Source organism: Trachurus trachurus (genome assembly GCF_905171665.1).
Source record: "Trachurus trachurus genome assembly, chromosome: 24".
In the NCBI taxonomy this organism is placed as follows: Eukaryota; Metazoa; Chordata; class Actinopteri; order Carangiformes; family Carangidae; genus Trachurus; species Trachurus trachurus.
Window position 1 is genome coordinate 11,682,317 of NC_139910.1, and position 13,113 is coordinate 11,695,429.

General features: G+C 41.5%; 1 protein-coding gene across 1 annotated transcript; it reads left to right on the top strand.

Moving 5' to 3' along the window:
* Nucleotides 1-4,677: 4,677 nt before the first annotated feature.
* LOC311007153 (synaptotagmin-14-like) lies at nucleotides 4,678-12,863 on the top strand (the record flags this gene model as incomplete). Its single annotated transcript, XM_084000241.1, has 8 exons — nucleotides 4,678-5,400; nucleotides 5,482-5,593; nucleotides 5,792-5,941; nucleotides 7,683-7,945; nucleotides 8,882-9,319; nucleotides 10,717-10,897; nucleotides 11,234-11,290; nucleotides 12,547-12,863. 8 exons carry the CDS (start codon nucleotides 4,678-4,680, stop codon nucleotides 12,861-12,863), a joined length of 2,241 nt encoding a protein of 746 aa, XP_083856367.1.
* Between the last annotated feature and the right edge of the window lie 250 nt (nucleotides 12,864-13,113).

The following is a 13,113-nucleotide window of genomic DNA, read 5'->3' on the forward strand; positions in this document are numbered from 1 at the left end:
CCTTTCTCCTTTACAGGGATACACAAATAATTATCATTTTAATTGTTTGATTTTTTCCTGAATGGTTGGTGAATTGATCAGTTAAATGTACTAGCAATTACATAAAATGTCACTATTTTCAAATAGTTAAAGGTTCAACATTTTGGCAAATTGGCCCATAATCTCTATTAGCAGTAGGTTCGTTACCTTTAATTGTCGGTGCAAGCTATTTTTAGAACGGCGGAGCAGAGCCGTGAGCTGTTCAGAGCTACGCTACGGAGGCTAATGGGATTTCTTGGTTTCCCTCATCAAACTCATCAAATACACAATCCAACAACTCCAAAACGCTCTTCGTGGAAAAGTTGTGACCTGCACCCTGACCCTGACCCTTTGCCAAAATATTGAACTATCCCTTTAAATTAAATTCCTAGCTCAAGAAAACACGCAATAATCATTCATACAATACAGGATATCCTCAAATTTGGAAAGCTAAGAAATAGGAAAGTTTGGTATTTGTACTGTCAGTTGGGGGTTCACATTGCCACTCTGACATTAAAAATCAACAGATAGGCAGAGTTGCAGACCAACAATATAAAAAAGTAGAAGTGTCACAAAAGGCAATTATACAGTATATTATAAACAAAATAACTTGTGAATTATTTAAACTAGCTTATTACTCGAAATGCTGAGCAAGTATGGAAAACGTAAACATGAGCTTGACAGACTTGCTATCATCATCATCATCATCATCATCAATATTAAACCTTTATTTATTCTCGAAATGGACATTGAGGTTTTGCCCTCATTTGCAATGTCATCGAGATCACAAACAGTATTCAAATCAAGAGCACATATAAAAAGCATGTGCATAATTAGGACAAAACAAAAGGTTACATTTAAAAAAGTAAGACTGTGGGACAGACAGATTAAAAAATGTATTTATAACACAAACTATTACTCGACTTAATTTTAATTTTAAGAAATGAACAGATTCACTCTATTTTTCAACAATCTAACGATAGTGCAGCCCTCAGTTGCCCTCCAGGCCAGGGTATGTATCAAAACTTGTGTGAATGTGCTTCCTATGTTTTATGTTTTTACCTGCCTGCAAAGAAAATTTCCCTCAGTGTACAGTAAAGTTGAAGTTGAAGTTGAAGGAAGGTTTGAGATTATGTTTTTGTAATGTCCGTAGGATAGAGGAACATTGATTTTAAGTGTGAGTTGAAAATCATTCCAGGAGGCAGGTGCATCATGGCAAAAGGCAGACTTACCAAGTTCAGTCTGTACCCGGGGGACTTTAGAAGTAAGCCAGTCGTTTGAGCGAGTTGGACCTGGACTATGGGTGGAATCTAACAGCGTTGTGATTGGCTAGCTGTGGTTGCTATAAGCTCTAATTAGACAATCAGTGTTTGAGCAAAGGGGTGAAGTGTTAATTCATTACAGCTAATTGAAAACACCTGTGTGTGCATGTAAAAGCCTTTCAGGTTGGTTTCTGTAATAAAGCACGGCCTCGTCGTTGAATACGAGGATCAGAAACTGAATTATAGCTCAGACTCTCCTTATCGCCGCACCTCGCCTGCAGTATGCTTTACTTTATAAGCTGCCCCCTTTTTTCCACGGAGGCATTTGGCCTTTAGAAATGCCGCTCAATGCTTTATCGTCCACTGACATCCCCCTTTTCTTCAGCTATTACACCGCGGTGCGTCAGTGTTGTAGCCTATTAAGTGCAGGCTCAGTGCGGTTCTGCTGGCTTTAGTGAGTCTGCGTTTCAGTCAGATACAGTCCCTTTGAGGCCGTCATAAAAATAGCACATCGCCAGCAACTGGGGCTGCACGGTTACATGGAGTATGGTTGGCCTACATACGGCGCTGTAGATTGCATCTGGTCTGCCTTTGAAGTGGGAAAAGCACTTCAAAGTACAATAGCTAATACTCCGCTGACAAGGCAACACTTGAGGAGTTTGATTTCAAAATAAGATGTATATCATCAAACCAAATGATTTGTGCTATCAAAGTCGACTTGTTTACAACCTTTAAAAGCGTTTTCCAGCTTACAGCCATCTGCGTTTCGCTTTATTTATAGCCACGGGGACATTTTTTCTTTTGGCTGACTTTGGGAATTTAAACTGCTACATCTCCATAATCAGTATTGCTTATGTTTGTCTGTGTCTAATTTCTGTGTCTTTTTTTCTGTCTTTCTTTCTCCCCCCTCTTCCCTCCCTCTGTATTTCTGTTTCTTCTTCTCCTCAGTCTCTCCTGAGCTTCTGGGTGTCCTGTCTTCCATTGCAGCCTTCATGGCGTTGATGGCTCTGTTTTTTCTTTACCTCAGCAACAAGCTGTCAGTCGGGAGTCCTGACGATCTGTCACATCTCAGTGGCTATAAGAACGCCCAGCCAGGTACTCGACACACTCACGGTGTTGCCACAGTTGTCACACTTACACACACACATTAGGCTGAGTGTTAGGTTTGTTGTGGTTTCACAATAACACCTCTTATATCTGTCCTATATACAGTCAAAACAGAAACCTGCACGCTGGTCAAAACCAAAGGAGAAAAGATGGAAAACTAAAAATTATATTTGTAATCCAGCAGAGAACATGGATAAAAGTAACAATAAATGAAGTTATAGGATGATATAATACATCTGTTTCCATCGTTGCCCTGGTTAGACCCAAATTATGACACAAACAAAGACTGTTGTGCTTCTGGTGCGTTAGTGTCTTAAGTGGAAGTTGTGACATGCAGATGTAATCAGGTGTTAGACAATGCAGCTTCATTTATATGCCACATCTCAAACACAGGGGGGTAAGTGCTTTACATTAGAAAAGAAAACAATAGAACAACATTCAGAAAGTAATTTGAAATAGAATAAAATGTCATTTAATAATTAGAATAAGTAGAATAAAACTGCAATAACAACAAAATACTAGAAAGATGACAACAAGCTGCAAGGATTTACTGCTAGTACCATGAACACTATCGTACATTGACACATCTCTCCTCGGTCTAATGAGCTCAAATTGACCGAAACGTGTTGCCTTTATAACCCATGCTATGATTTCAACATCTTTAGCATTGCTTAAAAATGAAATTCAGTGATAATTCTGTACAAAGTCTTTGTGCACCGTCCGTCCTTATCAGTTAGAATAACACTGTAGATGCATAGCGGCTGAGTAATGAGACCTGAGATCAGCAGCCAAACAGCTTAACTTGAATTGCTTGGCAGTGAAGGCAAATGTTAATGGCTGGTTATTCCCTAGAGCGTCTGTTGTAAATATCACTGCACTATCGCCTTGTGCAACGAGGAATTATCACAGATATTCACATTAAGGTCTCAATTACACTGTATTTACCAGTTAACTTGGTGTCATCTCGGGCCAATACTGATATTTAAGAAATAGAAATCCAGTAAATGATTAAGCAGTTGATAATTCTCTTGTTTACACACTATTGTAACACTTTTTTATTTTATTTTAATGATCCCATTATATGGTTCAAACATGTGTGATTTAATGGAGGCTCAACATATTACTGGTTAACAATATATAACTTTTATCAATCAACATGGGCTCAGTGCAGAACTGCAGGAAACTATTGGTAAATGTAAATAACTACAAATAGGGCGAAAGCTAATAATGAAGAAGGTTTGTTATTAGACCTGAATGAACAAATAATGACAAATTTCCCCAGTGGACAACCAATGCACGGAGATCATTTCTAAATTACAGTAAACCTGCAAAGTTTAAAGGGATAGTTCAACATTTTGGCAAATATTAAACATTTTTTGTATTTTCAATTTTGAATTACTCAAAGCTTTTAAAAATTCTTAATAAATACCCCATTGCCATAGCAGTAGATTTTTTTTAAGTCTATATATTTTTTGGCTTTATTGCCTTTATTTGATAGCACATAGTGAGATAGACAGGAAAGGGGGAGGCAGAGAGAGGGGAATGACAAAATTAAAATTTCACTCATCATATCTACTCACCCTCATGTCGACTAAGGGCTGGGAGAAGTTTCAGAGTCCTCCGTGCCTTCTCTGAGTTACAGCGGGGCTCCGTGCAGCACTGCATGTCCATATGACAGTAGCGAAAGGGGCTCAATTTTCTTCGTCCAAAAAGACACACCAAAAAAACTTCTAAATACCTCCACACAGCTCGTCTGCAACATGCAGTGCTGCACGGAGCCCCGCTGTAACTCAGAGAAGGCACGGACGGAGGACTCTGAAACTTCTCCCAGCCCTTAGTCGACATGAGGGTGAGTACAGTAGATAATGAGTGAAATTTGAATTTTGGGTGAACTATCCCTTTAAAGGTAACGAACCTACTGCTAAGACTATAGGGATTATAGCAATGGGCCAATTTGCTAAAATGTTGAACTATCCCTTTAACCAATATGTCTGAGAAAGGCTCAAATCAGCTGATTAAATAAGCCGATTAAATCCCAAACTACAAAAACGTCCGGCGTTTCTTCCACTGAAAACAAACAGTGACATGAAAAACACAGAGATTTCCTGTCTTGCCATGTTGTTGTTGTTGTTGTTGTTGTTGTTGTGTATGTACATGTCGGTCCCAGCACACACACACTGTGATGCTGGCGCCGCACCCCGCTAACAACCACATGTCCGTGTCAGTGCCTCCGAAGATCTAATCTGGTGGGTCAGCGTGGCGACGAGCTCCCCGCCCCGGCTGAGTCATCATGGCCTTCTTCAAGAGCTTCCAGCAGACCCTCCCATCTGTCAACATTTCCTCCATCCTGGACTCGGTCACCAGCCGCGTGGACGACTTGGCCAACGCGGTCAGCGACGTCACCTACGCCGTGAGCGACCAGCTGACCGAGCAGGTGACCACCATCATCAACAAGGTGCAGGAGGATGAAGAAGAAGGGGAGAATGGAGGTGGAGGTGGAGGTGGAGGCAGCAGCGGGCAGGGGTCCAGTCAGGCCGCCACAGCACACGAGGGGAAAGTCAGCAGCATGTGGCAAATGTCTCGAGACTCTGAAGCCGACAACACGAGTTCAAAACACAACCAAGCCGGCGATTCGGCGGAGGGAGAGTCCACGCAGGGCCAGATGGAGTGGGAATGGAGGGGCGGCTGCTGGCGCGTTAAGAAGACGGAGGCCGAGTTAGCAGAGGAGGAGAGGAAGAAGAAAGAGGAGAGGGAGCTGGAGGAGAAGAGAGAGCAGAGGAGGAAAGAAAGGAGGGAGAAGCAGCTGGAGAAAGAAGCCAAGGCTCAGAAAAAGAAAGAGGAATCCCAAGAGGAGGAGGCTGCTGAGAAGAAGGACGACAGCGGCGAGCGAGAAGGAAAGACAAGCGATGGTGGTGTAGACCGATCAGCTGCTCGGCGGAGGAGTGAGGAGCGTGATGATGAAGCTCCTGAAGCTGAGACCAAACAACAGGAGAAGCAAAAAAAAGAAGAAGAGGTGGAGGAAGGAGGAGAGGTGGATGAGGAGGAGGAAGAGGCACGGCTCTCGAGAGAGTCTTCAAAGGTTAAAAAGAAAAAGTCAGACAAGAAGAAGAAGGGAAAAGACTCGAAGAAGTCAGAGAACGGCACAGGTGTGGCCAAAAAGAAGGAGAAAGGCAAGAAGAGCAAGAAGAAAAAGAAAGGAAACCAAGGTTAGAGGGTGTGTCAACTCTGTCTCAACACCACTCTGGTTTTCTTCTCCTTCTTGTCTTGTCTTTACTTTTCTTTCCAACCTGAAGCATCTGCATCTCGGCTCCTCTTCAGGGCGTTGTGTTGCACATTATGCTGTGTTTTCAGGAGACAATGATGTAGTGTGGACGTAAAACATCTGTGTGTCTCTGACTGTGCAGAGGGTGTGTTGTCAGACAGCGAGGAGGACAGAGGCCCCGAGGCCGCGGCCCAGCAGGACACCAACACCTCCTCCTCCGCGTGGAGCAGCAAGCGCAAAGAGTCCGCAGCCGAGCAGGGAGGATACAGCAGCGAGGCCTCCAGCGAACAGGGTAGGAAGAACATACACACACACACACACACACACTGTATTTATTCTTTAGGAAACATCATAAATGTTTCACATAAAACAATCAGACACAAATTTATATTCAAGAAGTCACTTAAAAACTCTATTTTTCCCGTCATAGTAGTTAATTATGTGCTGTTTTTAGTGGTGCTGCTGTTATTTGAGCTCTATCAAATGTTGTAACTTTCACTTTGAAGCACATAACTTGTCGTTGTTATTATAATTATTAGCCGTTATCTTTCTTGCTAGCTTCTTTTTTATGTCTTTAACTTTTAATTTGCATAGTTTTGTATATAATGAAGTTTTTTTTTACTTGAGAGCACTCCAAGAAGGTTGAGGATGTGGATTCAAATAGATATATTATAAAAAATAATATGAGTAATGATTTCCTTCTGTGGCAAGTTTCAGGTGAATTTGGTTTTATCTAGGCTTCTCAAATAAAATCCTCCTGACATTTCATCCTAAAGCAGAAGTTCAGTGGTTCAAGTTCTTGTTGTACAAGAACCACAGTAGATAAAAGGAGTTCAATACCACTCTGGGATTTGGATATAGATTAGAATACGAAGCTGCTACCAGCAGGCGGTTAGCGTAGCTTAGCACAAAGACTGCAACAAAAACCACCCACTGGCTCCTCCAAACATCACAAATTACCCTGTTAATCTCATTTGTTTGTGACGTTCAAAGCCAAAGTGTAAGCAGGAGGTTGTGTGCTGGAACGTGTCTTGGCCCAGAGGTGAGGGGTTAGTTTGCTGTTTCCTCTTGTTTTCATGTTACAGTAATATAATATATATATATATATATATATATATATATATATATATATATATATATATATATATATATATATATATATATATATATATATATATATATATATATATATATATATATATATATATAATATAAGTTAAGTTAACTGGCTGCGTTGTGGTACCCGATTTCAAGGTCTTGGTCTTGTCTTGGTCTCGATCAAGCTGGACTCGGGATATTTTCTCAAGACCAGTCAAGACCACAGCTGCAATGAGATGTAAATGTCTCTTTAAGATAATACAAATTGTTCTACAAAAGTTTATGCTTGTGTAACCATCTGAAAAGTCTGGTTGCACCAGTGTCAAAAGTGGCTAACAGACAAACAGGTTTTGTGCTGTGTTGTTCTGTTCAATCCAAACATTATTCAGTTAAACATGGTATATCTTTTATATAAAAATCTCTCTACCATGCCCTTATATTATATTATATTATATTATATTATATTATATTATATTATATTATATTATATTATATTATATTATATTATATTATATGCGCTACTGGATACTCAAATTTCCTTTGGGATCAATAAAGCATCTTAATAATCTTAATAATATAAATATCAAGCCATAAAGTTTTTATGAGTACTGGTAGTGAATACATTAATGGTCTTGAAAATGGTCTTGAAAATGGTCTTTGGTTTGGTCTTGTCTTGGAATTGGTCCCCCAACCCCCACCCGAATTTTAGAAAATAAACTGTACAAGTATTTACAATAACAATATACTTCTGTAAAGATGGATTCGCCCGTGTGTCTGGCACAGTTTAAGAGGTTACCTTGACTCTGGGGTCGACGGTATGTTGCATTCATAATGAACATCTCAGCGGAGGACAGTATGTCTCCAGTAACACTCCTTCCATATCACGTTTCTCCTCCTGTCTCCTCCTTCTCCTCCTGTCATCGTCATGGAAGCAGCCAACCACATCCAGAGAATAAAGAAGGATTCCTCCCTCACGGAGCTGCAGCCTCCTCCGTACCAGGACAAGGGCCCGGCGGCCGCCTGCGTGTCCTCCCGCTCCCGCTCAGAGCGAGGGGTCCGGAGGGGGTCGTCCCCCCAGCGCTGCGACAGCCCCCGCGGCTCCAGCGAGGCCAGCGTGGACCAGGACACGGAGAGCTACCTCAACAAGGGCTGTGAGGAGGACATACCCAGCGACAGCACCGCCGTCCTGGGGCCAGAGGTGAACGTTGTCCTTTTAGATCTGCTGCTCTGTACGGCCCTGGAGGTCACCGCTGAGTATTATGAAGATGGACAACAACAACACACTTTAACTGTGTATATAACAACAACAATTTTATTTATATAGCACATTTCATGCGATAAACACAATCACAATGTGCTTCACAAAAACAAAACAAAGCACAACATTACATAAGGAATACACGTAAATACATATAAAAGCACAAAAAGACAAAAAGAAGGAAATGTTGCTAAAAGCCTGTGAGAAAAGAAAGGTTTTTAGTCTGCTTTTAAAAGAAGATACTGTTGAAGCAGACCTGAGTTTGTAAATAAATTATAATTTTATATCACATATGATAACTGTTTTTTATTTAGAATTTTTTAAAAGCTTTGAGAAGTTTTCATGAGTTTTCATAACTAATTCGGCAGCTCGTTTAGCATTTTACAATTTCTAATAAAGATATTTATTTAAAATTTGGAAATTATTCTTAAGATATTTCTTTAAATTTATAAAAGATACAAAAGATTTCAATTCCTAATTTATTTTTAAATTTTCATGTATTTTGTGTTAACCATCCTTAACACTAGGGCACAAGGGAGTTCTGTAAACTGTGTTTTCTCACACAAGTTACCACATAAATCAAGGACACATGGGGACATGAAACCTGTTTAAACCGATAAGCTAAATGTGGACAGCACATTTCCTGGGAAAATCGATAGAGACAGACCTGGTTAAATATTTAAAAGTGAGTGTAAATGAAATCTATCTAGTTTAGTTTAACTAGATGCTGATGTTGATTATGGCTTTATCAATATAATGTAAATGACAGATGAATTATCAGAGATTATAAGTATACTGTACATTTTTTTTCAGTCTCTTTCAATCACTCTCCTCCTCTAACTCACCCCTCTCTTTTTCTCCCTCTCTCTCTGTCAGGATGGCTCTGGTCCTCAGCTCCTCTCGGCCTACGAGCCAGAGCCCCTCGCCAAGTACGGCACCCTGGACGTCGCCTTCGAGTACGACTCCAGCGAGCAGTGGTTGGCTGTCACTGTCACCGCGGCAACAGACATCCCCGCCCTCAAACAGACGGGAAACATCTCGTGGCAGGTCCACCTGGTCCTGCTGCCGACCAAGAAGCAGCGGGCCAAGACCGGCGTGCAGAAGGGCCCGTGTCCCGTCTTCACGGAAACATTCAAGTTTTCCAGGGTGGAACAGGAGGCTCTGGGGGATTACGCCGTTCGATTCCGCCTGTACAGCATCAGGCGGATGAAAAAGGAGAAGGTCCTGGGAGAGAAGGTGTTCTACCTGACTAAGCTCAACCTGCAGGGCAAGATCGCTCTGCCTGTCACCCTGGAGCCCGGCTCCGAGCTCACGGTGAGAACACTTTGTGAATTCAGATTTTGCACCATGTACAGTTTTGTTTTGAGGGAATATGACACTGGGTCGACAGAGAACATTCATCAACTCTGTTCCTGCTCTCACTGTTTTACCACCAATAATTAGTCATGGGCAGAACCTAATGAGTCTTTTAATCACTGCTTTGATTTATTATTTGCAAAAAAAAAAAGAAAAAAAAAGAACTATTGTAAAATGTCAAATTCAATGCGATGCATAAAGCAATGTGCCAAAAATCCTCACATTTTATGTGAGAATCTGACACCAAAAAATGTTTGTCACAATGTTTGCTAAAATTAATTAGCAAAGAATATTAATCACTTAAAGGGATAGTTTAACATTTTGACAAATTGGCCCATTGCCATAATCCCTATAGTTTTAGGAGCCGTGAGCTGCTCAGAGCTACGCTACAGAGGCTAATAGGATTTCTTGGTTTCGCTCATCAAACTCATCAAATACACAATCCAACAACTCCACAACGCTCTGGTGGACAAGTTGTGACCTGCACATTCACCACGCTATGAGATAATAACAGAACGTTACGAGACAGAGAGTTGTTTTAGAGGTAAATGCAGAGACTGCTTGATGAAAAACTGCCCTCTACAGGAACGCGCATTAGCTGTTTTGCATGAATTTACATTAAAAATAGCTTGCACCAACAAATAAAGGTAACAAACCTACTACTAAGACTATAGGAATTATGGCAATGGGCCAATTTGCAAAAATGTTGAACTATCCCTTTATGTAACTCATCATTTCAGGTCAAAACCTGGTCAAAACTAATCTATTCTTGTTCAAACAAGGTTCAAGTTTTACTCCAAATTATATAATTTCATCAAAAGCTTTCACTTCATAGTCTTGCTATTTACTTCCTCAAAGCAAATATACAGAATTACACAAAGATGGGATGGGAAAGGTCTGAGAAAATCAACATCTTTTTTTTAATCATGTTATTATTTGCTGATTAGAAGTTAAAGGGATACTTCACCCAAAATCGATACTGCTGCCATTATATGAAAACTCTTTTTATTGACTTTCAAAGTTCTCTGAACCCTGACGGTGAGTAGAAAATTGGTGAATTATCGATTTTGGGTGAAGTAACCCTTTAAAGCAAAGCAGAGCTGAGGCTGATGGTAAATTTTGAGTAACACAAAGTCAGAAGATCTGGAGACCATGAAAACGGGCAAAATCAAGTTATGGTTCAGATTATTTTTCCGTTGATTAAACTTGAGCACGTGGCTGAAAAGTTCTTTACGTAACTCAACAACTTTGACTTTTCCAAACCACGGAGGATCTGCGTACGGTGCAGACTGTGCCGGTAATAATCCCTCTGAAGCGCCGCTGACTGACTAACTTTGCGTTTTCGTCTCTCACAGGGCTGCGGCTCTGTGGTGAGCGTGTCCCGCAGCGCCGGAGCTCTGTCCTACCGCTCCACCGAGGACTCGTCGCTGCCGGAGATCCTGCTGGGACTCATCTACAACTCCGCCACAGGACGGCTATCTGCTGAGGTCATCCAGGGAAGCCACTTCAAAACCACAGCGTCCGATAAGCCCGTCAGTGAGTACAAACGCTTACCGCCGTAAAACGTTTGATTTCTGAGGTTTTGTAGCAGCTTGAAACAGTAAAATTCTCCTTTGTTAGGCTCTAAGCGTCCTGATACACCAGGCAATTGTTTTGGCAAGACTTTCAGCAGCAGCATGTAATAAAAACTAACTGCGAACCATTACATTTAAATGTTCCTGGCAACCTTTTTTTTGAAAGAAACTAAAGCTGTAATGCTGAAGCAATTGCTGCTTATCAAGAGTTACTTCTGGTGTGTAATCTGTTAATTCTGACTGCTGCCTCTCTTTCTTCTTTCCAACCTTGTGTGCTGTGTGTGTGGTTGTGTCACAGATGGTCTGTTTTGTTGTATAAAACACTTCGTAGGGGGACAGCTTTATATCATGAGAGGTAAGTAAGTCACCAGGGAATTACCCGAAACACTTCATCAGTAATAAAGATATTTGACTTATTTGGTTCATTGGATAAAGTTCAATCAGCATTGAAACGCTCGGTAACTTTAGAGTTAGGGTTAGTATCACTGAGTAAAGTACATGTAGGGTTAGGATGCAGCTCAGTTAATTATTTTTGAGAGATAAGTTTAAACGTGACAACAGCTTTTTTTACTTGAAACTAGTTGAAAATTGACCATTTTACTAATTTTACCTCAAATTTGCACTTTTGTGTATACGCTACACTGTGTATGATACAGTACCAGTTTGCAATAATAAGCGTTTCAGAGCGAGAAAAGGTCAAAAGTAAAAAAGCACTGGTACAATTTCAACAAACTGTTGCTTGGGATTATTTGAAAATTGACCACTTTAGGAAAGGCACTTTTATTTGTATAGCCCATTTTCACAAACAGTTTGTCTCAAAGGCCTCTGCCCACTTTGGTTCACCACTTACGTACATACTCTACTCTACTCTCAGTTTGCAAAAATAAGCTTTTCTTAACGCAAGATAAAACCAAAAGTGTCAACGCTGTTAAAGTTGTGCTTCTTTTACTTGCGATCAGTTGAAAATTGACCATCTTACTTGTGATTTCTATCATGCATGCTTTCTGTGGGTGACCAAATTAAAGGAGAAGATGAAAGCCTTGTGTATGAATACATTAAGTTCATATTTATGTAATCCAACCAGCTCGTCTGTGAATGCTCCACATTGTGCTTGGACATCAGACAACAGCTACATGAATCAGTGTTGTTGTTATCCACAGACCTCATTATAAACTCAAAGTAGTTCCAATGAAAGCTGTCCAATTTGGTCAATACTAAAAAAAAAAAAACCTTTATAAACTTTTTAACCAGTTTTCAGTGTAATTTCTTTAGTGAACTGACCCTTTAAAAATGTGCAGCTTATTATGCAGCACTGTTTTCCACTGGTACAATCCTCTGGCTTCCTCTCATTCGCTCCCAGGTCTTTATTGATCTTCCAGGACTTTAATTCTGTAACTTGGCTTCTCATCGGTCTTTGATTAGAGAACAAGAAGGAAAATGTCTGAGGGTAGTCGCCGTCGTCGGCCTTGAGGAAGCCTCACTTCAAACCCCTTTAACACAGTTATCTAACGTTTTCCTCAGTACTGCTGTGCCACCACTGGATGGCACTCTCTCACCGCTTCTTCTCCCCATGCCTCCTTATTCTCTTTCTCTTTCTCTTTTTCCCCTCAGACACCTACGTGAAGCTCACCATGCTGGACTCCAAGGGGAAGGAGATGTCCAAGTGCAAGACGGCCGTGTGCCGCGGGCAGCCCAACCCCACCTACAAGGAGACGTTCGTGTTCCAGGTGGCGCTCTTCCAGCTGTCCGAGGTGTCGCTGGTGCTGTCGGTGTTCTCCCGCCGGAGCAGCATGAGGCCCAGGGAGAAGGTGGGCTGGGTCTCCCTGGGCCTCAACAGCACCGGCGAGGAGCAGCAGGCCCACTGGAGCGAGATGAAAGAGGCGGAGGGACAGCAGGTCTGCCACTGGCACACGCTCACCGACACATAGGAAGAGGAGGAGGAGGAGGAGGAGGAGGAGGAGCGCTTGGAAAGACTGGATTCATTTAAACAGCATTCCCTGGATGTTCAGAGTTCCTGGCTGAGCAGGAAGCACCTTGCAAGAGAGACTGCGTGTGTGCGTGTGACTTAGAGATGCACCGATCCGATAGGCTACTGATACTGATATTGACTAATTAGCTGGATCAGATGGGACATCGGATGAATGAGGCCGATCCAGCATCCCGATCCAGTCGTTTCTT